Source organism: Hemitrygon akajei, chromosome 3, assembly GCF_048418815.1.
Source record: "Hemitrygon akajei chromosome 3, sHemAka1.3, whole genome shotgun sequence".
NCBI lineage: Eukaryota > Metazoa > Chordata > Chondrichthyes > Myliobatiformes > Dasyatidae > Hemitrygon > Hemitrygon akajei.
Window position 1 is genome coordinate 174,382,260 of NC_133126.1, and position 27,456 is coordinate 174,409,715.

The following is a 27,456-nucleotide window of genomic DNA, read 5'->3' on the forward strand; positions in this document are numbered from 1 at the left end:
AAAAAACAAGCACAGGTTCCACATGCTAAGCCTATATTAGAGCCTGGTCATGTCACATAGTAAGGAAATTTTTTTCAAAGTCTTGGATAAAATTGTGCTTTAGGCAATATTTTTATTCATATTGCTTTGGCTTATGGTTTTTGGTAACTTTACTATTCAACATTGTCAATAAATGTTCATGTAAATAGCATTAATTAAAATCAATTTACAACCTTTATAGAAGTTAAATCTAAGGAGCCTACCTTTAAAGCAATTAAATCCTATTTTGGCTTAAGCCAGTTATTTAACAAAAATGTATTATACTTGCCTTATGAGTTTTTCAAATTTATGAGAGGGAAAGAAAGAGATTAATTTCAAGAAAGGTTGGCTAACAGTTCATTCTCTATGCAAAAGAGCACTGACAATTACTTTTGGATTATTTTTTCTACAACTTACTGATCATGCTAACATACTGTGAGCTGTCGATATAATAATTTTTACATGGGTTCTCTGAGACCTGAAAATTATTTCAAGGGTTCCTCCAGGGCAAAGGGTTGAGAAGGGCTGCTCTATACCCATGACTGTGTGGCTAGACATTGCTCAAGTGCCATCTATAAATCTGCTGATGATACAACCACTGTTGGCAGAATATCAGATGGTGACGAGAGGGCATACAGGAGCGAAATGTAATGATTAGTGGAGTCATGTCACAACAACAACCTTGCACTCAACATCAGTAAGACCAAAGAACTGATTGTGGATTTCAGAACGGGTAAGATGAAGGCACATACACCAGTCTTCAGAGAGGGGTCAGACATGGAAAGCGTGAACAATTTCAAGTTCCTGGGTGTCACTATCTCTGAGGACCTAACCTGGACTTGACATATTGATGCAATAAAGAAGGCTATACAGCGGTTGTATTTCATTGGGAGTTTGAGGAGACTTGGCATGTCACCAAAAACACTGACAGATTTCTTTCGATATACCCTGGAGGGCATTCAAACCAGGAGTATCTCCTTCAGGTATGGGGGAGGGGGGGGAAGGGTACTGAAGCACAGGGTCAGTATATATATACACTCAGTGGTCACCTTATTAGCTACACCTGTACACCAGCTGGTAAATGTAAGTATCGAATCATGTGGCAGCAAATCAATGCATAAAGAGCATGCAGACATGGTCAAGAGGTTCAGCTGTTGATCACACCAAACACCAGAATGGGGAAGAAATGTGATCCAAGTGACTTTGGTCAGATGAAGTGAGTTGAGCAACTCAGAAACTGCTGATCTTCAGACATTTTCATGATAACAGTCTCTAGAGTTTACAGAGGATGGCACGATAAATTAGAAACATTCTGTGGCAGAACTTGCCTAGTTAATGAGAGAGGTCAGGGTAGAATGGCCAGACTGGTTCAAGCTGACAGGATGGTGAAAGTAACTCAAACAACAACACTTTATAACAGTGGTGGGTCAAAGAGCATCTCTGAATGCACAACATGTCAAACCTTGAGGAGGATGGGCTACAGCAGCATTTGACCACAAACATATACTCAGTGGCCACTTTATTAGATACATGAGGTACAGTACCTAATAGAACTGCCACTGATTGTATATATCATAATCCCTGCAGAACGTCACTGGTTCCAGTCAGAATAACACCACCCCCCTGCGCTGTCTTCCATGGCTAAGCTAATTTAGAATCCTATCTATCGTGCCACTGTGGTACCCATGTGCCTTAATCTTCTGGTTCATCCTACCATGAGGGGTGTTGTTGATTGTTTTACTAAAATTCATGTAGACAATACTGCCTTGCCCTCATCAATCATCTTTGTCACCTCCGAAGGACACTCAGTCAAATCTCTAAGAAATGACCTCCTTGTACGAGTCAATCTCAGACTCACTCTTGTGAATCTTCTCTGCATCGCTCTTCATTGGTCTTTGAATGCCTCAGCAGCATGAGCTGGGCCTGAAGTCTCCTCAGAACTGCCTCTGCCATGCTAAATAGATGGCAAATTGAGAAAAATAACCATTTCCCCCTCACCTTTACCTTACTGATGCTCTGTGGCATCGTTTGGAGTCACACAAAGCTCTGCTGCTTTCATGCAGTCTCGACCCTAATGAGGACTGGAAAGGCAAATAAAACTCACAAGATATTACACCTGGGAAGGACTCCCTGCTTGGATATCGCACATTTCTGAACTGCATCTGCAAAAATCATCACAGATCTGGATAAGTGAGAGGACACAAGGTAATAAGAAGTTCAAAAGGCAAAACACTGGGCCAACAGGGGCTTAGGCATCGTCTTTGGAGGGAAATGGAGAATGGGTTGAGTCTTTTCATCTACCAATTTTGCTCAGATGCTGCCTGACTCACTGAGCTCGTCTCATAGTTGTTTATTTTGTTCCAGATCTCTGCACCTGCAGTCCCCTGTGTCTTAATTATGGCAGCTTTTGGGATGACATAGTAGCATAGTGGAGCTGCTGCCTCACCGCTCGTGACTTGGGTTCAATTCCGGCCACTGACACTGTCTTTGTGGAGTTTTCGCATTCTGGTTGTGGGTTTCACTTGAGTCCTCTGGTTTACCCCAACATGCCCATGGTACTTGGTTAGCAGTTTTGCAGCTAGTGCAACACTACTATAGCAACAGTGGCCCAGGTTTAATTTGCACCACTGTCCGTAAGGGGTTTGTACCTTCTCCCCGTGGGTTTCCTCTGGGTGCTCCAGTTTCCTCCCACATTCCAAAGGCATACAGGATGCTAGGTTAATTGGTCACGTGGGTGTAAATCAGTGGCACAAGCTTGTAGCTCTAAAAATATACTGGGAGGTTTACTGGGCACTGTAAATTACCCCTCGTGTGCAGGTGAGTGGTAAAATCTAACTCTGGGCAGGGGAGGACAGGAGCTGATGGGGACACAGGTAGAGTAAAAGGGGATCAATGGGAATGCCAGCATCTGCAGATTTTCTCATGTCAATGTAAATGATACTTGGTAGTGCAGAGTCGATGGGCCAAAGGGCCTATTTCCAACGCTGCTTGACACTAAGATTACTTTGAGATTTGTACAACAGCAAAAGGGTGACAGAAGTGTGTAGACACAAAGCTGTAAAGGTGGTAGAGCAAGGTTATGAAATAGCTAAGCATTGCTGTACATTTGGGGGATTAAGTGCAGAAACAAAGAAGTCGTGTGTTAGATCTCAACAGCGAATGTCTTTTGGGGAAAAAAGACATTCTGCTAGAGAAGCTCAGTGGATCAGAGTCATAGAGTTAAACAGCACAAGAATAGGCCCTCTAGCCGAACTGGTCATGCTGACCAAAATTCCCATCTACTAGTCTCATTTGCCCATGTTTGGCACTTGCTCGCTAAACTGTTCCTGTGCATATACCTGTTCAAGCACCTTTCAGATGTTAATATAGCTGCTTCAAACACTTCCTCCGACAGCTCATTCCATGTGCTGACCAATTTTTGGGTGAAAAGGTTGCCCCTCTTAAATGTCTCTCATCTCACCTTAAACCTGTGTACCCTTCAGTTCTTGATTTCACAACCCCGGGAAACATTTTGAGCACACCCACCCTGTCTGTACCCTCATAATTTTATACAAAACTATAATATTACTCCACATTCTCCGACAGTATATTCAAATAAAAAAAAAGTCCCAACCTGTTTCAATCTCTCTCCGTAACCCAATCCCTCGAGTCCAATATTGAGCAACTTTTCTGGGGAAAGGACGCTTCAGGTCAACACACTACATTGGTGTTTTACTTCAAGTTCTGGCATCTTGTGTCTTTATTTTAGGAAAGATCCCAAATTTTAGAATGGAACACAGAGGAGGTTTACTCGAATGATCCCAGAGATCAGAATGAGATTGAAGCATCTTGACAATTTTTTTTTGAGTATATAATTGAAGTGGTAAATAATGGAGATATTGTTGCCATGGGCACATGAACCAGAGGTCATGCATTAAAATAGTTTATAGAAGAACAGGGAGGAAATGAGAAGAATCTAAACACATGAGATTCTGCAGATGCCAGAGATACAGAGTAGCACATCCCAAAATGCTGGAGGAACTCAGCAGGTCAGGCAGCATCTATGGAAAAGAGTAAACAGTCGATGTTTTGGGCACAGACCCTTCATCAGGATAAACGTCAACTGTTCTTTACTCTGCCTAGATGCTGCCTGACCTACTGAGTTCCTCCAGAATTTTATGTAGAAGAAGAATCTATTTTGCACTATCTGGATTTAATTTGATTTGATTTAGAGATACAGGACGATAACAGGCCCTTCCAGCTCAATGAGCTTCTGGCCTAATTACACCCTCGTGACCAATTAACCCACTAACCTGTATGTCTTTGGAATGTTTATTTTATTTTATTCAGACATACAGCGTAGAAAAGGCCCTTCCGGCCCCTGGACCTGTGCTGCCCAGCATTTAACCATGGGTCAATTTACAATAACCAAATAGGCAACTAACCGGTATATCCCAGGTCTGTGGGAGGAAACCTGAGCACCTGGAGAAAACCCAAGTATTCCACAGGGAGGACATACAAACTCCTTCCTGAGGATACTGGGATTGAACTCTGAACTCTGATGCCCTGAGCTGTAATAGCGTTGTGCTAACCACAATGCTCCCATGGCCAATGTGGGTGGAAACCAGAGCACCTGGAGGAAGCCCATGGGAGAGAATGCAGAAACCCCTTACAGGCAGTGATGGGAATTGAACCAGGGTTGCTGGCATTGTAATAACGTTATTTTAACTGCTGTGCTGCCATTCCTCCCCATCTTCTTCTTAAGCAATCCATCGAAATTGAGAATGACTTTGTTTACTCCAGCTTTATGGGTTGTGAGGTCATGGGAGAGCCATTGCTGGAATGCAGACCCTTGTACAGATGAGGTGAGACATTCCTAATGGGTATTTGGTTCATTTGTTAGGTGATGCCCTCCTCAGGGGTTTTGCACGCAACTGATTCATGGAGATATACGCAATATCTTCTCTGCTGTTCCTTCTTTAAAGAGACATAAAGTTATCCAGTGAGGAATCAAATTGTAAACTTGAGCTAGTCCCATTTCTTTGCGTTTGGCCGATATCTCTTCAGACTTCTCCTATCCAGGTACCGATCTAAGTTACTGTGGAATGTCATGGTTGTTCTTCCTCTGGCAGCTAATCCCAAATCCCCGTCACACTCTGTGTGAAAAGGTTGCCTCTTAGATCTCTTTTAAACCCTTTCTCCAGTTTCTCCAGTTGACCAGAAAGTCACATGGTACTCCAAGACTCAAATGCATTACAGTATTCTAACCAAGGTTTTGTACAGTTTTGTACAGTTTTATCCCAGTTCCGGTATTTAATGCCCTGAGTAATGAAGGCAAGCATGCCAAATGCCTTCTTCACCACCCTGCCTATTTGTGTCTTCACTTACAGGGAACAATGTACATGTGCCCCTTGGTCTCTCTATTCTATAATACTTTCTGGAGTCTTACAGCTGTGTAAGTCCTGCTCTGGTTTAACTTACCAAAGTACAACATCTTGCACTTGTCTGGGTTAAATCTCATCTGCCAGTCTTTGATACCCAGTTGACCTATATTCCATTGTAATTTTAGATACCTATCTTCACTGTCCATTGTATTGTTAATTTTGGAGTCATTTGCAAATTTACTTACCTTGCCTACCATGGAGGGATTGTGATAAAATCAGAAACATGAAGGGAGCAATCATTCCATTGGGAATATTCTGTCAAACTCCCAATAGCAGCAGACACTGAGGTACAGATTGGAAGACAGTTTTTGGAAAGATACAAAAATAACAAGGTTGTTGTCATGCGTGACTTCAACTTCTCTGCTTAGATGGGACAGAATTTGTTGGGTGTATCCAGAAAGGATTCCTGAAATAATAGGTTGAGTGACCAGACAAGTATGGGAAAGCAACACACACGAAATGCTGGAGGAACTCAGTAAGCCAGGCAGCTTCAATGGAAAAGGGTTGGATTTCCAGCATTTGCAGATTTTCTCTTGTTTGAAAGATGAAGTAGTATTTATTTGGGGGAGGGGTATTAGTGAGGAATTTGGGAGTGTAAATTACAAACAGTTGTACTCAGGAAAATGCATGATGGAAATTTGGAGGCTGCTTAGGGAGCAAGGGGCTCTGAATTGGTTTGTCCAAAGAGGCAGAGAAAGGATGGTAGGGTAATGGAGCCATGGTTGACAAGAGACATGGAATCTCTAGTCAGGAAGTAGAAAGAGCTTTCTTAAGGTTTAGGGAGCAAGGATCAGTCAGAGTGCGAGAGCATTACAGTGTAACCTAGGACAGCTAGGAGGGGGCACGAGAAGGCCTTGGTGAAGAGGATTAAAGAATATCCCAAGATGTAATATATAAACGTGAAAAACAGAAGGATGATTAGAGTGAGGGTGGGACTGATCAGAGATAAAAGGAGGAAACACGTGTCTGGAGTCAGAAGTGGTAGGTGAGGTCTTTCATGAATACCTTGCTTCAGTAGTTACCAGTGAGAGGGACCTTGACAAATGTGAGGACAGCATAGAACAGGCTCACATGCTGGAGTATGTTGACATTAAGAAAGAGGCTGTGCTGGAACTTTTGAAAAATATTAGGACAGTTAAGTCCCTGGGGCTGGTCAGGAAGAGATGGCAATAATCTTTGGTCCTCACTGCCATAGGAGGGTGGCAAATGCTATTCCTTTGTTCAAGAAAGGTGATAGGGATAACCCTGGGAATGAAAGACCATTAAGTCCTTTGTCAGTGGTGGGCCAATTATTGGAGAGGATTCTTAAAGACAGGATCTGTGTGCATTTGGAGAAGCATAATCAGATTTGGGATAGTCAGCGTGTCTCTGTGAGGGGCAGATCATTCCTCATGAACCTGATTAAATTCTTTGAGGAAGTCACAAAACAAATTAATGAAGATACAGTAGTGGATGTGGTGTATTTGGATTTCAGTAAGGCATTTGGCACAGTTCTCCATCATAGGCTCATTGAGTTAGTCATGAGGCCTGGGAGCCAGAGAAACTTAGCTGCATGAATTCAGAATTGGCTTGCCCATAGAGGGCAGAGGGCTGGTAGATGGAGCATACTCAGTGACTAGTATTGCTCCACAGGAATCTGTTCTGGAACCCCTGCTCTTTGTGATTTTTATAAATGACTTGGAAGAGTGGGTTAGTAAGTATGCAGATGATACAAAGGTTGGTGGGGTTGTGGATCATGTAGAAGGTTGTCATAAGGGGCATTGATAGATGCAGAGTTGGGCTGAAAAGTGGCAGATAGATTTCAATTGGGAAAAGTAGAAAGTGATTCATGGAGTTCAAAGTTCAAATTTCAAAGTAAAAATATTATCAGAGTACATAAAGTACATGCCACCACATACAACCCTGAGATTCTTTTCCTGTGGGTATACTTAACAAATTTATAGAATAGTAGTTGTAAACAGGATTAAAGGACACCAAACAGTGCAAATGCAGATATAAATAAATAACAATAAATAAGAGCATGAAATAACAGGATTTATTAAAATAAAAGTCCTTAAAATGAGACCATTGGATGTGGGAACTCCAGAAGTAGAATGAGAGTAGTTGTCCCCTTTTGTTCAAGAGCCTGATGGTTGAGGTGTAGTAACTGTTCTTGAAGCTGGTGGTGTGACTCCTGAGGCACCTGTACCTATTGAAGGCAGCGGCGAGACAGGAGCATGGCCTGGGTGGTGAGGATCTTGGATGATGGATGCTGCTTTTCTGTGGCAATATTTCATGTAGATGTGCCCAATGGTTGGGAGGGTTTGACCCATGACGTACTGGGCCGAATCCATCACCTTTGTCGGATCTTCTGCTCAAGGGCGCTGGTGTCCCATACCAAGCCATAGTGAAGCCAGTCATCACACATGTATAGAAGTTGTCCAAGGTTTTTGATGACATGACAAATCCCTGAGGACTCCTGAGGAAGTAGATGTGTTGTTGTGCTTTCTTTGCAATTATATCATATGATGGGTCCTGGACAGGTCCTCCGAGATATTAACATCCAGGAATTTATAGTTACTGACCCTCTCCATGTCTGATACTCCGATAATTACTGGCTTATGAACCTCTGTTTTCCCTTTCCTGAAGTCTACAGTCAGTAGTCTTGTTGACATTGAGTGAGATGTTGTTGTTTTTACACGACTCAGCCAAATTTTCAATCTCCCTCCTGTATGCTGCTTCATGAACCCCTTGGATATAGCCTATAACAGTGGCGTCATCAGCAAACTTACACATGCTGTTGGAGCTGTACTTAGCTACACAGTCATAGGTGTAAAACGAGTAGAGCAGGGGATAAGCACACATCCCTGTGGTGCTCCTAGGCTGATGGAGATTATGGAGGGATGTTTTTGCTAATCCAAACAAAATTTGGATCTACAAGTGAGTAGATCCTCAATCTATAAGAGTTAACTTAAGTATTTATTGTGTTCTTTATCTTATTGTGCTTTTTTTTTGTGCTGCATTAGATCCGGAGTAACAAGTGGGAGTCTACAAGTGAGGAAATCCAAAATCCAATTGTACAATTGTGTTTTGAGCCCAGGTCTTGGAGTTTACTGATTAGTTTTGAGGGGATGATGGTGTTAAATGCTGAGCTGAAATCAATAACAAGCATCCTAATGTATGAATCTTTGCTGTCCAGATGTTCCAGAGTTATGTGCAGAGCCAATGAGATGGCATCTGTTGCTTCAGTAGGCGACTTGGACAGATCCAAGTCACCACTCAGACAGGAGATGATAAGCTTCAATACCAGCCTCTCAAAACACTTCATCACTGTGGATGTAAGTGCCACTGGGCGATAGTCATTTTGACAGGTTACCGTGCTCTTCTTGGTCACCAGTATGATTGAAGCCCACTTGAAGCAGGTGGGTACCACACACTGCTGGAGTGAGAAGTTGAAGATATCTTTGAATACATCAGCCAGCTGGTCAGCATAGGTCTTGGTACTCGGCCGGGTACTCTGTCCGGACCAGATGCTTTCCTTGAATTCACCCTCTTGAAGGCAGCCCACACATCATCTTCACATGCTGAGACCAAAGGGTTATCAGTAGACACGGGGGTGCACGACGGTTCTTCCCTGGTCTGGTGATCAAAGCGAGCTTAGAAGACATTGAGATCATCTGGAAGTGAAGCTCTGCTGTCCCCTGTGTTGCAGGATTTATCTTGTAGGAAGTTACGGCATTCAAACTCTGCCACAGCTGTTGAGCATCGCTTGTTGATTCCAGTCTGGTCCAAAATCCCCACTTTGCCTGAGAGATGGCTTTCCAGAGTTCATACCTGCACCTCTTGTAGCACTCCTGATCTCCAGAATTGAATGCCTCTGATCTGGCTCTCAGCAAATTCTGGATTTCATTGCTCATCCAGGACTTCTGATTGTGGTAAACCTGGGAGGATTTTTTGGGAACACACTCATCCACAACTGTTTTAATAAAAAGTCTATATTAACGCTGGTGTAGTTGTTCAGGTCCTCAGAAGAGTTCTTGTTCATAGAGTCCTTGAACACTACAGCACAGAGCAGACCCTTCACCCATCTAATCTGTGCCAAACCATTAACTTGCCTAGTCCCATTGACCCATACATGGACCGTAATCCTCCATACCCCTTCCATCCATGTACTTATTCAAATTTCTCTTAAATGTTGGAATTGACCCCACATCCACCACTTGCGCTGTCAACTTGTTCCATCCTCTCACCATCCTCTGAAGGAAGAAGATCCCCCTCATCTTTCCTTTAAACAATTCACCTTTCACCCTTAACTGCTAGGTCTAGTCTCACCCAACCTCAGTGGAAAAAGCCTGCTTGCCTCGACCCTATCTATAGCACACAGAATTTTGTATATCTCTATCAAATTCCCTTTCAATCTTCCACATTTGCAGGAATGAAGTCCTAACCTATTCAATCTTGCCCTATAACCCAGGTCTTCAAGTCCCTGTAACATCATTGTAATTTTTTTCTGCACTCTTTCCGAGAAGTAAGTGACCAGAACTGGACACAATAGTCCAAATTAAGACTCACCAATGTCTTAAACAATTTCAACATCGCAACTCCTGTACTCAATGCATTGATTTATGAAGGCCATTATGCCAAAAGATTTCTTTACAACCCTATTTACCTGTGATGCCATTTTTAGGCCATAACGGCATAAGACACAGGAGCAGAATTAGGCCATCTGGCCCATCGAGTCTGCTCCGCCATTCAATCATGGCTGATCCTTTTTTTCTATCTCCTCCTCAACCCCAGTTCCTGATCTTCTCCCCATAACCTTTGACATGTCCGATCAAGAACCCATCATCAATCTTTGCATTAAATATGCCCAACGACCTGACCTCCACAGTTGCATGTGGCAACAAATTCCACAAATTCACCACTCTTTGGCTAAAAAAATTTCTCCACATCTGTTTTGAAAGGGCGCACCTCTATCCTGAAGCTATACCCTCTTGTCCTAGACTCTCCCACCATGGGAGACTTCCTTTCCACATCTACTCTGTCTAGGCCCTTCAACATTCAAAAGATTTCAATGAGATCCCCCCTCATCCTTCTGAATTCCAGTGAGTACAGATCCAGACCCATCAAATGTTCCTCATATGATAACTCTTTCATTCCTGGAATCATCCTTGTGAACCTCCTATGGACCCTCTCATCTTTTCTAAGATGAAGGGCCCAAAACTGTACACAATACTCAAGGTGAGGCCTCACCAGTGCTTTATAAAGCCTCAGCATCACATCCTTGCTCTTGTATTCTAAACCTCTTGAAAGGAATGCTAACATGGCATTTGCCTTTCTCACCATTGACTCAACCTGCAAGTTAACCTTTAGGGTGTTCTGCACAGTGATTCCCATGTTCCTTTGCATCTCAGATTTTTGGATTTTCTCCCCATTTAGAAAGTAGGCATCCCTTTCATATCATCTACCAAAGTGCATGACCATAAATCATTTTTATGGAATGATTTTCATATCTAGAAGAGGACATGAAAAGTGAATGACCATATTTCATTTACTGAAATAAAAAGTAGGATAGTAAACATGTGTATGAGAGCGAATAGTGTTTTGGTGTTTATCACTTTGCATACCTTAATATGAAGTTGTCTTTCATACAGTCGAGGCAAAATTAGAAAAGCGAAACTTTAATAACCCTTTTCCTAATAAGTTCACTAATGTTTTGTTGCTGCAATACTACCAGTATTCCTTTTGAATGAGAGGTTATAGACACATCAACAGAGTTCTTGCTGGCTTTGAAAGAACACAATTTGAAGATCAATAGCAGAAATAGCTTGGCTGATATTCATTCCTCAACCAGTACAACCAAAGTCATATTATCTGTTGAAGGGGGAGGTAAGGGGAGGAAAATGCCTGCTCTGGAACCCATGAGGGACATTACCACAATGTCAGTGGATCACTCTGACATACCTTCATTTTTTTTAAAATTAAAGGTATTTTCTGATTTGGGGCAATTTTCACTGAAATGCAGTCGTCTGTCCTGACACAAAGGGAACTTCGCTAGATGCATCCAATTTTCCAAATTCTGTCCAATTCCACCTACCCATAAGTGAAATTTTCAATTTTTTTTCAGAAAACACTATTAAGGAACAAAATAATGTTCGACTTATACCACTCAGCCAAATTTTCAATCGCCCTCCTGTATGCTGATTCATAAACCCCTTATATACAGCCTACAACAGTGGTGTCACTGTCAAACTTATACGTGCTGTTGGAGCTGTACTAAGCTACGCAGTCATCGGTGTAAAGCGAGTTGAGCAGTGGGCTAAGCGCACATCTCTGCGGTGCTCACGAAACAGTCCTCCCAGGTGAGGTGACACTTAACCTGTGAGTCTGTTGGGGTCATCTACTGTGTCCCATGCTCTTAGTGTGGCCTCCTGTATATCGGTGGGACCTGACGTAGATTGGGAGACTGTTTCGCCGAGCACCTATGTTCTGTCCACCAGAAAAAGTGGGATCTCCAGTGGCCACCCATTTTAATTCCACTTCCCATTCCCATTCCAATACGACTATCCATAGCTTCTGCTATGGTTGTAATGAGGCCACACTCAGATTGGAGGAACAATATCTTATATTCCGTCTGGGTAGCCTTCAACCTGATGGCATGAACATTGATTTCTCAAACTTCCGGTAATGTCCTTCCCCCCACCTCAACCACCACTTCACCATTCCCCATCCTCTTTTCCTTCTCTCACTTTATCACCTTGCCTGCCCATTGCCTCCCTGTGGTGGTCCTCCCACCTTTTCTTTCTTCCATGGCCTCCTGTCCTCTCCTATAAGACTCCCTCTTCTCCAGCCCCGTATCTCTTTCACCAATCCTTCCCAGCTCTTTACTTCACCACTTTCCCTTCCAGTTTCACCTATCACCGTGTGTTTTCTCCTCCCCTCTCCCCACCTTTTAACTCTACTCCTCTTTTTTTTTTCTCCAGTCCTGCTGGAGGGGCTCGGCCCGAAACGTCGACTGTTCTCTTTTCCATAGATGCTGCCTGGCCTGCTGAGTTCCTCCAGCATTTTGTGCATGCTGCTTGGATTTCTAGCATCTGCAGATTTTCTCTTGTTTGTTGATAATAAATGTGTTTTGAATTTTTGAATCTTTATCATCCCTCTCAACCCCATTCTCTTGCCTTCTTTCTGGAACCTTTGACGTTCTTCCTAATCAAGAACCTATCAAGCTCTGCTTTAAATACACTCAGTGGCCACTTTATTAGGCACACCTGCACATCTGCTCATTAAATCAACTATCTAATCAGGCATTCGTATGCAGCAACTAAATGCATAAAAGCATGCAGATATGGTCAAGAGGTTCAGTTGTTGTTCAGACTGAACATCAGATTGTGGGAAGAATATGATCTAAGTGGCTTTCACCATGGAATGATTGCTGGGGCCAGACAAAGTGGTTTGAGTATCTCAGAAACTGCTGATCTCCTGGGATTTTCATGCACAACAGTCTTTAGAGTTTACAGAGAATGGTGCAAAAATAATGAAACATTCAGGTCATGGTTGTTCTGTGGGCGAAAGAGTTCAGAGAAGAATGGCCAGGGTAGTTCAAGCTGACAGGAGTTGCAATGACTCAAGTAATCATGCATTACAACAGTGGTGTGCAGAAGAGCATCTCTGAATGCACAGCAATCGGGCCTTAAGGTGGATGGGCAGATCACACCAGGTTCCACTCCTGAAGCTGTTAAAGTGGCCACTGACGGTATACCCAGTGATTTGGCCTCCACAGCTATCTGTGCAATGAAATTCACGGATTCACCGCCCTCTGGCTAAATAAATTTCTCCATCTCTGTTCTAAAAGACATCCTTGTATTCTGAGGCTGTGCCCTCTAGTCCTGGACATCCTGGACTATTAGAAACGTCATCGCCATGTCCACTCTATCTAGGCCTTTCAATATTTGATAGGTTTCAATGAAATCCTTATAAACTCCAGCCAAGGAACTGTACAGAATGTACAGGCCCAAGGCTATCAATCATTCATTGTACATTAACCATTTCATTCCTGGGATCATTCTCGTGAAGCTCCTCTGGACCTCTCCAATGTCAGCATTTCCTTTCTTAAATGAGGCACTCCACATGTGGTCTGACCAATGCCTTAAAAAGCCTCAGCATTACATCCTTGGTTTTATATTCTCCCTAGTAACTCTTCTGCTCTTAATACAGTATACTTGGAGCATTATTTGGGATTCTCTTTTACTTTATCTGCCAGAGATGTCTCATGATCTCTTTTTGCCTTCCTCATTTCCTGCTTAAGTAAAACCCTACATCCCCAATACTCCTACAAAATGTCGGAGGTACCCAGTAGGCCAGGCAGCATCTGTGGAAGGGTCTCAGCCCGAAACGTCAACTGTAGTCTTTTCCATAGATGCTGCCTGGCCTGCTGAGTCCCTCCTGCATTCTGTGTGTGTTACTTTGATTTCCAGCATCTGCAGATATTCTCTTGTTTGTGATTGGATCTTCTATACCCCTTGTTCATTTGAGCAATCATGGCCCAGGAATTCCCAGGAGTCAGTGGGAATGATTCATCTTTTTGAAAGAAGTCATCCTTCAATAGATTCAGGTGAAAACATCAGCTGATGCAGTGGCTGAATCAAATGACACCAACAGGCCATTGGATGTGCATTTGAAAATAACTAGTTTGCTGGAACATGAATAAAATATATAGTTAGGGATTAAATCAGTTTGCTCTTTGTAAGAACCAACATGGACATGATGGGCCTCAAGACTTTCTTCACTGCTGTAATCTTGGGATTGAGATACGCATGGCTTAGAGGATTGTAATAATAGATAGATGTTCATGCACATTTCTGATATAAATTACCAACAGTGTCAATTTCATAAAGGACTGACAAGAGGCGCCTTTACACATATCATAAGTATATTTACACATGCCAGAAGGAGCCTTGTGTCTGCTTCTGATCCTTTCCCTGATTGCTTTCAGAAAATACAGTTTTAGATGGCATTAACAAAAAATGTCTAATTTGCCCAAATCCTCCTCCTAATCCACAGCAAATACCGTATTCCTGAACCTGATGTTCTCTAGTCCACAATTTAAAGCTAACTTCAACCCCTCAGACAACATACCTGAGTCCCCAATAAATCAGCTGACATTTCAGCAGCTCCCCCAAAGTCTATGAATATCTTAACTGATGCTCCCTCCATTAGATCTCCCCATGCCCATCAATATTCATGAGGCCAGCAAACTCGCCAGCCATTCTCAGCTCTCCCCCCTCTCCTCTCCCAGGAGGACAACAATGCCTTCAATATTTCATAGAAACATAGAAAACCTACAGCACAATACAGGCCCTTTGGCCCACAAAGCTGTGCTGAACATGTCCCTACCTTAGAACTGCCTAGGCTTTACCCATAGCCCTCTATTTTTCTAAGCTCCATGTGTCCATCCAGGAGTCTGTTAAAAGACCCTATCAGTTCCGCCTCCACCTCCGCTGCCAGCAGCCCATTCCACGCACTCACCAATCTCTGCGTCAAAAAGCTTGACATCTCCTTTGCATGAACAACGATGTTTTCAATATTTCTTCCTGACTAACCAACCAACCTCTGGAACAATAACCTTGAGTCTGCAGACCGGCACCCCCTCATCTCACCCAACCATTAGATCTAACCACTGATCTTCTGCTGTATCTAAACGAAGGGGCAATCTGTCATTTGAACCAGAAGCTGGAGCACTCACCTTGGGGGTGAGGGGAGGGGGACCTTCCATCCCAGTGTCACGAAGTATGTGGCTCAAAATCTTTGGGTTCCTTGGATACCTCAGCAAGGGAGATTTGCTGCCAGGATGCCCAAAAGTGGATGTTTGCCAGCATGGTTCTAAATGTAAGGTTATAGCTTCTACCGCTGCAATGATACATGCAATCAATAAACTTGGTCATTGTTATATGGGCCCTGAATGGTTTGCCTTTTGTCAAAACCAAAAGAAAAGTGTACTCAAAGCCAAGATAACAACTGTCAGTCAAAAAGGTGCTGGAAATATTCAGAAGGTCAGGCTACATGTGCAGAAAGGGAAAATCGCATTTTAATGTTTCAGATCGATAATCTTCCATCATTTCCAATAAAATATCATTGGCCTAAAAGCTTAGGCCAATCCCCTTCCCCCCACCAGAATATTAAACGGATGCTACTTAGTTATTGTTTAAGGAATTTTGCTGTGTGTACCTATTTTGTCCGAAACACTTTTGATTTAACAAGGTTAAGTTTGAAATGTTTCAAATCTCTGGTACAGTATAGGTTTGTTGTTCCCCAAATTGGGGGGCCGCGCCATTGCATCTTGAGTAAATGGGGAAAACAAGTGCTGACCGATGGGGAATCTTTGGTGCATAAAATAGCACCAAATGCTATGAAGTAAATAGTGCCTTAATTTTACCAAGTATTAACAACGTGCAATATAGCATTCAATATTTTCGAGAGCTCCAGCACAGTATTTAACAGGTACGCACACTTGTACAGATGTATGCATGACTGTAATCTTCCCTAGAGCTTCAGGTGGGACTGCTCTCACCTGACCTGTTATTACCTGAAGCTGGTTGGTCGGATATAGGGTTGGTTGTGGGCGGTGTAGTAGATAATGTTACACCTGAGAGGGGGTCAGTTCCAGAACACCGCATCACTCTTTCTGCTTGCTCTGAGGTAAGCTACTGGGGAGTTATACAGAGGGAGGAGAATATATAAGTGGTTGTAATTAAGTTTCTTGGACATGAATGGCCCTTATTTGAAATGTCATATTTTGCCTGTTTTATGTCAATTTTAATAAAGTATGATTGAAGGAACCGACGATCGGAATTTGGGAACTCGAGAGGAAATTGTAGCCTTTCAAAAACAAAAAAAAACACGTAGATGAAAGCCCCAAATAAACTGTCTTGTTTTGTCATTCTGTTGAAAGAATTGACCCGACTTGTAAAGTAAAACTATTTGCCGGAATAGACTGGATGCCCTTTTTAACGAGCGGACTATATTAAATTGAGATGACTCGAGAGAAACAGGAACAAATACCGCTTGGAGCCCCAGTGAGTTCGGATAATCGAGGAGCTGCGTTATCAGTTCTGAGAGAATGCTACACCAACAGTAGTAATTGTGCGTGAAAGAGAAATATCTGCAGTTAATTGTCAAAGACGTTTACAACATAGTTCCCAGATTATTATAAAAAAGTTTCAAAATCTTCGTCTGATATTTGCTTTTTAAAGAAATCTTAGACGAAAGAACTATGCGCACATCGCCGGAGAATGATAAATCGAGGATACACCAAATTCAGTCCTCATCCAGATTAAACACGGCGAAGTGCATTACGTTAAACAGAAACGACCCGAACAGTGCACCGCTCCCTACGATGTTTAACTAGAATCTGAATATGAAACAGGAATTCAATAATTCAGACACGTGTATGTTTTTTTTTAATATTCAAAATATGGTAACTACTTCAACTAGTAAATTCTTAAATACAGGCAATGATCAGAAGGAGTTCGATTTAAATGCACGGACACTTTCATCATTATTTCTACAATCAGACAAAGGTTAAACAAAGACGGGAGCAATTTTTACTCACAATTTGTTGTTAGCTTTCCGGATATTAAGATGATTCTGTCTTCAGCAAAGATCAAGAGTCCAAAGATGTCCTGTTTAGTAGGTTAACTGGTCACTGTAAATTGTCCCGTGGTTAGTTTAGGGTTAAATGTGGGGCGGCTGAGCGGCGCAGCTCGAAGGGTTTATTCTGTGCTGTAACTCATAAATAAAAGACCAATTGTATCCCAGATTTAACGCACCGAAGGGGTAAAATGCATATGCCAAATGAACCTTCGGGTGACATTGTTGTTACCTACAACCACCTTTTATTAAAATTAGGAAATGGAAAGGGCAGAAAATACGTCAGAGTTTGCCACAGCGGGCAAGTTTTCAAACTGGAGGAAGTTGGGGATAGAGCAATAGCGAGGTTAGTCCATCTATTTTAAAATGGAATTAGCCTGCAAACTGAAAATTCTCTCTTCAAAAAAGAAACTGCATTTTTTCAGTCAAGGTACCAGGAGAACCAGCGTTGCTTAAGAAGGTACTTCCTCCATGTAGAAATGCTTCAGTTAATCCACCCACCCCCTATTTATTTCAATTTTCTTCTATTTCTGTACCCTCCGAATGAACGAAGCGAATACCCTGTTGTATCTTTCAGGGGGCTCCTGAGACGCTAACATGCAGGGGCCGCTGCTAATGCTGGTGTTTTCGATCATCTGCCTGCCCGGAGCAAACAGCAAGAATGGCCGTGGTAAATGCCCCGAAGTAAAATTACAGGAAAATTTCTCCCTAACGAAGGTTAGTGAATCGTGCGGCTGTATGAGGTCTTGACATTTGTTACTCCCTGCAGCCACAATAGATGTCAATGAGCAGCGCCCAACTGAAGCGACAGTATGGTACACCGTTTGTTCACGTTGCTCTTTCACCTTCTGGTCGTTATTTCTGATCAGCCCGATCAAAATGGACCCCCTCCCCCCCATTGACTGGAAAGGAAATCCTAGTTTAAACAAGTTTCAAACATACAATGTTTGCCCCAGTGTTGGTTCATTATTCACAACAGACAACAAAGGAGAAGGGCCAATAGCATGACTATCATGGATATCAAAGATGGTTAATTATAGAAGATTTTTTCATTTAATTTGTGATAAATATTTGAGAAGCCCTTTATTTTCAGGGTGTAGGCAGTCAATGGAGAGTCAGCTTTGATTACCTCACCCCTAATTGCCCTTGAGAGAATGGTGGCATGTTACCTTATTGAACAGCTGTAGTGTTGCTGGTGAAAAGACTTGCACAGTAGTATTGCATAGAAAGTTCCAGCATCTAGACCCAACAGTGATGAAGAACTGGTAATGTATTCCTGAATTAAGATCACTTGTATGTGATTTGGGGGATAACTTACAAGTACCTTTGTTCTTCTTGGTAGTGGAGGTCACAAGTTTGTAAGGTTTTGGCTACAGCTGTCTGGCTAATAACTACAGTTCATTTTGTCAGTGATAGATCAAAATATTACTCTAAAGGACATCAGTAGTCAATTGCATGGCTATTTGAACGCAGCAGAACCAGATTTTTATGTCAGTGATTGGTAAATGGCTCATTAACAAACACTGCAACTCATCCTTGATGAACGTTAACATACTATTGGCATGAAATGGATACTTTTAAAATATATTATTAATTTAACCATATCCACAACAGGCAATCTTAATTATTTTGGTCAAAAGCTATGCAGAGAAAATATTAGCAGTTGTTGTTGATAACTGAGGTAGGGAAGAATCGAGAAAACAATGCTATATCATTAAAGAACAGTTTTGGACACCAGTTATGGTAGGATAATTTTTCATTGATTTCCCAAACTTGCTGGACATTCTGTGGTATCTTTTGATATATTTAACAGTCAAGCTGTGCTGATTTATCTTGTGAATGTATTAAAAGTTTATTAGTGCCGCAGTATAAATTTTACCCATGTAAAATCAGTGTAATTGATATGCACAGGTACAACTTGGAGTTCATGAAATTAAAACAATGAAAAATTTACTTGCAACAATATTACAGGCATATAACATTAGAGACAACATTCACCCAAAAACATAAATTATCCAGGAAAGTGCACTACTACAATAAAGAACTAAGTCTATAGTAATGCAAAGGGGTCATTGTTTTGCTATACCAAAGTAATGATTAGGTTTTTACCAGTTGGTTTGAGAACTGAATGGCTGAAGAGAAGTAGATGTTTTATGAATCTGGTGGTGTGGGACTTCAGAGTTGATACAGCTGGCCTGATGATGATGGGGGTCTTTAATGGACATTGCCTTCTTGAGGCAGCACCTAATGTTGTTACTTTCAGTGGTGGGGAGGGATGTGCCTGTGATAGATTGGGCTGAGCTCCCTGCTTTCTGCTGCTTTTCTTTCCAATGTGGAATGGTCAAGGCATGGATTTTCAGAGGGTATATGACCTACTTATTACTCACTATTTCATCTTGGTAGGTTTATTAGATAATACAACAAAGCGTTAATGGAAAGCATTCCTGCTGCCTCATTCTGGTTACTGCTCTTGATAAAATGGCATTGATTGCATCAATGAAAATGATCTTCATCAACTCCATGAAGAGCAAATTTTTTGGGACAAGTGTTGGAAAATATAGTGCAGAATATTTTTTGGGCTCTACGTGTCACATTCAGAATACAAACACCTTCCTAGAGATTCAAGATCTTCTATTAATATACCAGAAATTAATAAAATTTCTAAGTTTAACAGAAGGATTAAAAACACACTTAACGCCCTTTTATAGTTGAATATTGGATTGTCCAGTATGTCTTGTTTTAACTTATCTCAATCAGCTGAATGAATACTTGGGTAATATATTTTGCATTTTCTCACTGTGAACTGTTTTAATTGGTTACTTTTTTTGTATAAATATAAAAACTTGTAAATGACACTTGCTATACAAATAAAAACTATGATCAGCATTCCCAAAAACTAATAGTCTTGCACTTCAAGCAGGGTGGATGACTGGTGAATGAGAACCAATAGCCACATACCATCCTCTTCTATACATTTATGGAGGCATGGCCCGTGAGGGTAAAATAAGTAGTTTGGATAATTGGAAAACCTTTAAATATTTTTCCCTAGAGGTAATTAAGCATTCTGATATTTTGGGGGAAGCTGAGGTCTAACCATTTCTGCTCCACTACTACACTCATTTTCCTGGCTGAACTTGTTCTCATTCTGAGCAATCTCTTCCTCAACCCATTCACTTTCTCCACGTCAAACATGTAGCTGTGACCAAGTGGATGGACCAGTGTGTTTGTTGGGAACTATAGAAAGCCCTCATTTCAGTCTTACCTGGGCTCACACCCTCAATCTTGTCCGTGCAACAACTGAGGCAACATAGCTTCCGTTTTGCCAATGAACCAGTGAATCGGACTCTCGGTATTCTACATTGCCAATATCCAACAGTGGCGTGCAATCACAACAAAAACGTTCAAGACAATTGCCACACCATCTGTTGGACTGAACTCTGACTGCGTTTTCCCTGGGTAGGTGAAACATGGTGCGCAACAAGTCTAGCTCCAACGGTATCAAACATCTTGCTCGTAGAGTAGACCTGCAGAACTTGATCTTCTTGATATCCACCAGTGTGCTGCAGTCACGAAAAAGGCATGAAGAACAAAAAATGACACCTTTTGTTGGACCCAGAGAAGCCACTGCATCTGCGTGTGCCACCATCTTAGTGCATTGATTACTGATGCAATAGTATCCAAAGAAATATGTTGTTAACTTTAACTATGAACCTTGATTTACATATGCTTCATTTATGGAACCCTTCTGACTCTGAATGCATGCATAGATGTGGGGTGGAACAATAATGATTTAAGCAAAAGTCAGATCATTCATTTCTATTTTGTCAACTTGGGCTCATTGGTTATGAAATTATCTAAAAGGGCCAGGACATGCAATTTATTTTGCCACTTCAATATAGGCCTGAGAGAGCACTGCATTTCTCAAGGGACAGCTGTTTAGATGCTGCTTAGGGTGACAAAGGGGCAGGGAATGGGATTGAAGGGGAGAGTAAATCAATCATGATGGAATGATGGAGCAGATTTGATGGCTAAATGGCCTAATTCTGCCCCAATGCCTTATGGCCTTATGGAAATAATAAAGCATTCATCCATCTACCTTTTCAGTGCACAGTTTTATATTGTATATTTTTGAGGATGAATTCTGAATACCCCAACCCCTCCAGCACCAATGTTGTACCTCATAAATATAATCACTATCATCAAATATGGTTATTTGCCTCTTTGTTTTCTATACCTTACAGTGTTATTTGCTAGGATAGTGATTACCTTTCGACCACAGAAATGATCTGAGTCTGTGCTTTGAGGTTGGAGTGGAGGTCAGCCTGAATAAAAGAAGGCTCCTAAAATGGCTAAATTTGTTGGTATTTTGTTGAGTTATTTCCCAGGATTATGATTGGTATAATTGGCCAAAATTAACTAATATTTTTGCATTTCTCTTCTATAGTATATGGGGATATGGTATGATATTGAACATCTTCCCACACATACTTCTTCTGGTGATTGCGTTTCAGAGGAATACATCCTGGACAATGATGGTTGGGTGGACCTCAGAGTTGAGGAGAAGCTGTAAGTATTCTACAAATGGGCAGAAAGGAAAGCAAGACAAATGTCAAAAGCGTAGTAAATATTTTATATCGGAGGTTACCAGCCTGGAGACCACGGACCCCTTGTGTAATGGTATTGGAATGGCATTAAGAAAGGCTGGGAACCCCTGTTCTAGATAATATTGTTTTTTTTTTAAAAAAAAGGTTTTGTTAACCTGTAAACTTGCTCAGGTATAAATTCTGCTTGTTTAGTCGAGATCTGTCAAAGCCAAATATTTGCACCTAACATTCTCAGTAAAACTTGGCAATAAGTTGTATGATGCAGGTTAAGCCAGTATTAACAACAAAGCATTAAATTGTATTTAATGTTGTAAAATGATCCTGATATCTCCACAGAAACAAAATAAGGAAAAAAACCAAAGCCAAGTGAAAGAACATGTTGGCAATCACTGATTGGTTAACAAAGTGCTGAAGAAACTGTATGCCTATGGAGGTTGGGGCATAAAATTTGGATGTTGCAGCTTTGCAGAAGTTTTGTTGGAGTATTGCATGTACTCTAGAAAGAATGTGGCTTGTGCCGGAGAGAGTGCACAGGAGATTTGCCTGGATTGGTGATCTTTAGATTAGACTTGTTTTCTCAGGGCTGAGGGAGGCTGAGGAGTGATCCCTTAAATAAATTAGAGGCAGAGATGGTGTAAGCAGTTGGTGGGAATTGTTTCTCCAATGATAGGTTTCAGGTGAAAGTTAGAAAGTTTAAAAGGGAGTCTGGAGTTTTAAAGGAAGTTGCCTTTAGTGTGGTTAATATTTGGAATGCACTGCAAGAGGTATGGAATCACTGCATTTAGTTATTTAGCCAAACACTTGAGAGGGCAATATAAAGTTAGTTCTAATATTGGTAAATGGAATGGGTGTATATAGGCAAAAAGATCAACATGGATACAATTGGTTTATGGGCCTTTATGCCTGCTGTACAACCCTGACTCTCTGAAATTAAATGTTTGGAAATGCATTTTGAGGAGTGTTCCAAGGTACTCGAAGCTGCAAAGAATGGCGATGGTATAGATGAAGGACTAAAATAATTTTTAACAAGTAGCTGTTCTTCAAGTAGTAAAATTAAGTGAAGAGGTGCTTGAACAGAACAATTAAAATGTTGCAATTGCAGGGGATTTTAATTATATTAAAATAATTGCAGAATGGAGAGAATTGTGGAGAATTATTATTTGAAGGGTCTGAATAGAATGTGATCAGATTGAAGCATTTAATCTTGTAATGGTTGAATAATTAAAGTTAAAAGTAACAGTAAGAAATTTTGATCAAATTGTGCAATGACAAAGCAAGAATGCAAAGTTTAGTAATGCCTTGAGTCCTTTTCCTTTGAGTCCTATGTCAACTTCTTTTGAGCCCTTTTCCTTTGATCCTAAATCAACTCCTTTTTGAGTATGCCAATTATAAAGTATTAACTTAATGGATTCTTAAGTCGCAGTGTTGGAGATTAATCTTTTATCCACCTCAATCTCCTTTGCTTTAAGCATGCAAAGGATGTTAGTCTTGTGACATCTGGAAACTTGCCAATACATGGGAGTAGAATGGTGGGTGGTTACTGTTCAGGACCATAGGATGGGTTATTGACAATTGGATAATAGAAGGGCAAGGGATTTCATCTGGGAAGTTGAGGGAGAATGGGTATTGCCTGTCCATACAAAAACTCTAGACATTTTTTTGTTGGTTTTGTGTGTGAAATTTGTCCTTCCAACCCCATAAGGAAAATTTACAATTGGCTGTATTTTTCCTCTGACCTTTATTCTTTCGACTAACTTCACCAGCTGGGAAAACCAAATTGTACCCTTGAGGGATTCACTGATTAACAGGGCAGCTGGGTCCTGGTGGCACTATCTAACTTCAATAAGCAGGATGTCACCAGTTTCAGACCATTGTCCTTGCGGTATATTCAGAAGAGTTAAATTTAGTTGTTGATTAAAGGAAGAGAGTGGCATTTGTAGAGTTGGCCTTGCTCCCGGTTTTACTTGCTCACCTTTCTTATTTCTGTTGGCCATCAGAACTTCAATGTGAAAAGTATCTGATATTTTTTTAATCAGTGCTCAGAATAAACCGATTTGTAAAACTGAGTACACACACAATGTTTTGTAGCTGGCGACTGAGCTGGCAGTACAATAGAAAAATGCTGACAATGATCTTTGTCTACAACCTTGCCCGAGTAGGTCTGGGGGGCTACACTGGGAAGTTGGTACGATTAAAATTTCCATATTCCAGGAGTTCAAGGCACATTTTGAATGTATCAGCTGACTCAATCAACTACACTGGACAGCAATTTTTTTTTTGAAGTGTTTCTTTCCTCAGTTTTGTTTTGGTTATGATGGACCCCTTGAACACAAATGTAATTTCAGACTACTTGTATTGTGTAGGAATTTAAAGAGGCAAGCAATTAACTTTTATTGAATACAATGCAGTTAGCTACATAATGGTGCTGATGCTTCGCAATAGTTTGACAAAGCTAAAAATATTTTGATTTTCATTTGTACTCACTGTCTGAGGCTTCTCGCTTAAGTGTCCAACAATAATCAGCCAGCATAGATGGATTCCAGTTACCATGATACAGTTTCTCCATGATCACAATGTCCTGGTGAAACCTGGTGAAACCTGGTGAAACCTGCTCATCACTGACAGACCCAAGATGTGCAGGAAAGAAGTTTAAATGGGAATGCAGAAAATGAATCTTTAGTGATATGTTGCTCTTAATGCTTTTGTATGCTTGAAGCATGTCAAGAAGCTGCACGCAGTTTGGTGTTCTGTAGTTGCCAAGAAAATTGTCAACAACATCATTGCCATTTATGGGATTTTTCTCGAATCATACTAGAAGTTCTTTGAATTGTCTGTTTGATTTGCGGACCTCTAAAAAAGCCTTTCTTAATCTTGCCATCAGTTATTCTGGGAAATGCCAGTCTCAAATATCAAAGTCCTCCTTGTTCATTGCTTTCACAAAATTTTTCAAAGCCCCAGTTTTGTATGAGGAGCAGGCAAAATGTCTTTGGGTCTACGGGTGGCTTATGTGCCACACTTCTCTGCCCTGCTGCTTACCAACTGCTAAGGAGTGGCCAATCCTTTCCAATGTAATGGGATTCTTGGCATGGTTGTCACATTTGCCAGTAAAACAGTACTTGGTGTATCCGAGCTTCATTCATAGTAACACTGCGACCACTTTCAGATCACCACAGATATTCCAGTTGTAGTTGTGATACTGTATATGTCTCAACAAGACTTCCAAGTTTTAGTAGTTTTCGCTCATGTATTGCTAATGAAGGATGGACATGTTTTGTAGCTTCACAGCTTTCACTGAAGAATCAATAAAAAGACTCCATTGTTGTGGGTCATGCTTGCAACCCAAAGCACGCCAAGGTATGCCTGGGCAAGATAGAAACTTTTTCAGCATACATTATAGCAACATTTTATTTGACTTGAATTGTGAATTGAGATAACAAATGTAGGTGATTCCAAAAGGGTGGCATGGTAGCGAAATTTCATGGTGATTTTCATAAACAGCAGCTCAAAATCCATAGGATACACTCAAACATATCGAGAAAGCAAAATCTTTGTAGTCCAGTGTAATTTTAAATAAAGAAGTATTCTACATTTTAAAAACAAAACCATGGTGATAACAACAATTACTCATTAACAACATGGATTATTTTTATAAAGGTGGTAAGAAAGTTAGTCTATGCTTTTCATTTGAATAGGGCTATACATCGGTGGAAATAATGCACACAAAATGGTGAAGGGGCTTCGGCCATGTACTATCTATGGAAAAGAGTAACTAGTCAACATTTCGGGCAGCAGCCCTTCATCAGGACTGAACAAAGAGATGAGAAGTCACAGTAAGAAGATGGGAGGGGCAAGAATTTTCCTCCCCTTCCCCCCCCCCCCCCCCCCACATTCTTACTCTGACTTCTCATCTTTTTTTTCCAGTCCTGTTGAAGGGTTTTGGCCTGAAATATTGACTGCTTACTCTTTTTTCATAGATGGTACCTGGCCTGCTGAGTTCCTTCAGCATTTTGTGAGTTAATTTGATTTCTGGCATCTGCAGCTTTTCTCTCGATTGTATATTAGTGAAAGATTGGAATATAGTTTCCAAAGTATTTCCACTTATTTAGAAACATTATATAAATTTAGAAGGACCGCCTTTCATTTTTTTTAGTTATTCCTGAAATTACTTAGCAGAGTAAGCTGTTTACTCCCCTGCCCCCATCTTTCTTGAAAACAGTACTAAAGTAAATTTTGCTTCATGGTCAGTAAGTTTTGTTCTGTAGAAATTTCCCAAAATGTTTTCCTTTGGTCACAGTGAATGAAGTGAATCCTGTAATGTTACATGGATGACTGAATGGAGAGCGAGTTCTCCAGTTGCCTGTTTTTGCTGATAGACTCAGACTTTGAAATCAGTCAGGTTTATCATCGTTGTCTTATACGAAATGAAATTTATCATTTTGTAGCACGGTGTATAAACACAAAATTGCATATTATAGTGCAAAAGATAGGACCGATGAAATAGTTTTCATGAACAGTTCAGAAATCCGGTGGAAGGGAAGAACCTATTTCTCCTGCTCTACCTGAGACATCAAAAAAATGGTTTTGATAAAAATTAATACTTTTTCCAATATGTCTTTTTTTGCAGGAAGAATGGCAGCCTCAGAGTTCATAAAGGAAATGTTATTCCAGCACACCTGAATGTAACAGCCAGCCTTCAATACCAATGTAAGTATCGAAAGGTAGACAAAACTTTAGCTGACAATTTTGCAGTTCTCCTCTACATTAATCTCCCTTGGGCTCTCATGAACTACCTCCAAATGAAGGATATAATGGAATTGACAGCAGTTTTGCATAGGCTGGGGCATTGGAATGTAGTCTGTGACACCACCTGAAGATGCATAATGTTTTCCCTCTCTCTTCCTTTGCTTCTGTCGGGAGACAAGTTATTACCTGACAGCAGATGCCATGTTCTGATCTGTCTGTTGGAAAATAACATAACCTCCCCGGTAAGCTCTTCCCTATAACTGCTCCAAGTAGTGAAGAATTATTTGTGGACTGTATTAATTTGCCCTCGTTGGAGTATGCAGGAGCCCTAAATGTTGGAAGGAGTACACTACCCTTACAAAACATCCATCCACTGAGCCCTGTCTATTGAAGAGTCTGTGGTTCCTCCATTAGGGACATTGGGACATTTGCATTCAGCAGTCTGTTACTATCTATTCTTGCAGCGAGGAAGGACTTGCCTTCATCTGCCTAAATGGATAAGTCCCTAGTCTTCAATTATGCTGAGACTTTTTTGGTTTCCACAAACAATGATTACTAGCCCCATTATTAAGGGGCTTGTAAATAAGCTTCTGCTTTAAAAAAAAACTTAAGTATCAAACTTTCCAGGGTTGCAATTAAGTATCAGATCCATGACTTCAAAGTTGGGTTATAACTTTAACCATTTCTGTCTTCCTTGTGCTAGTCTCTCACAATTTCTAAAGAGAACTGAGGAATAGCAGATAACTTCGCAAGCAATAGAAGTTATTAAGCAGTTTGTGGGAGTGGGAGGCTTGTGCTGAATATTCCTTGACCTCCATGTAAATTCAGGCATTTTTTTTTAGCAGTAATTGTTTACTTCGGCTGCTATTAATGCTGATTTGATAGCAGGTGAAATTGGCAGAGGGTTTGAGCTAGGTCAGGGGTGGCCAACCTTTTCCATTTCATGCGTCAATTTTTTCACGCACGAGTTCAGATGCGCCATACAACTCTTGTACCCCCATTCAATTCTTGTAAAAATATGTTCATATAGACATATCTAGCAT

At 41.0% G+C, this 27,456-nt stretch overlaps 1 protein-coding gene across 4 annotated transcripts in view; it reads left to right on the top strand.

Moving 5' to 3' along the window:
• LOC140725650 (apolipoprotein D-like) overlaps positions 1 to 27,456 on the top strand; it is a 57,292-nt gene that overhangs the window by 17,857 nt on the left and 11,979 nt on the right. Inside the window, exons 1-4 of one of the 4 annotated variants that reach the window (XM_073041397.1) lie at positions 16,007 to 16,115; positions 17,644 to 17,783; positions 21,511 to 21,632; positions 26,295 to 26,374. In XM_073041397.1, coding sequence (XP_072897498.1) covers positions 17,664 to 17,783; positions 21,511 to 21,632; positions 26,295 to 26,374 — 322 coding nt within the window. In that variant the 5' untranslated portion in view covers positions 16,007 to 16,115; positions 17,644 to 17,663. Of the gene's footprint in view, positions 1 to 16,006; positions 16,116 to 17,389; positions 17,527 to 17,643; positions 17,784 to 21,510; positions 21,633 to 26,294; positions 26,375 to 27,456 lie in introns of those variants that run through there. The other 3 variants (XM_073041400.1, XM_073041396.1, XM_073041398.1) reach the window with 3 other exon arrangements.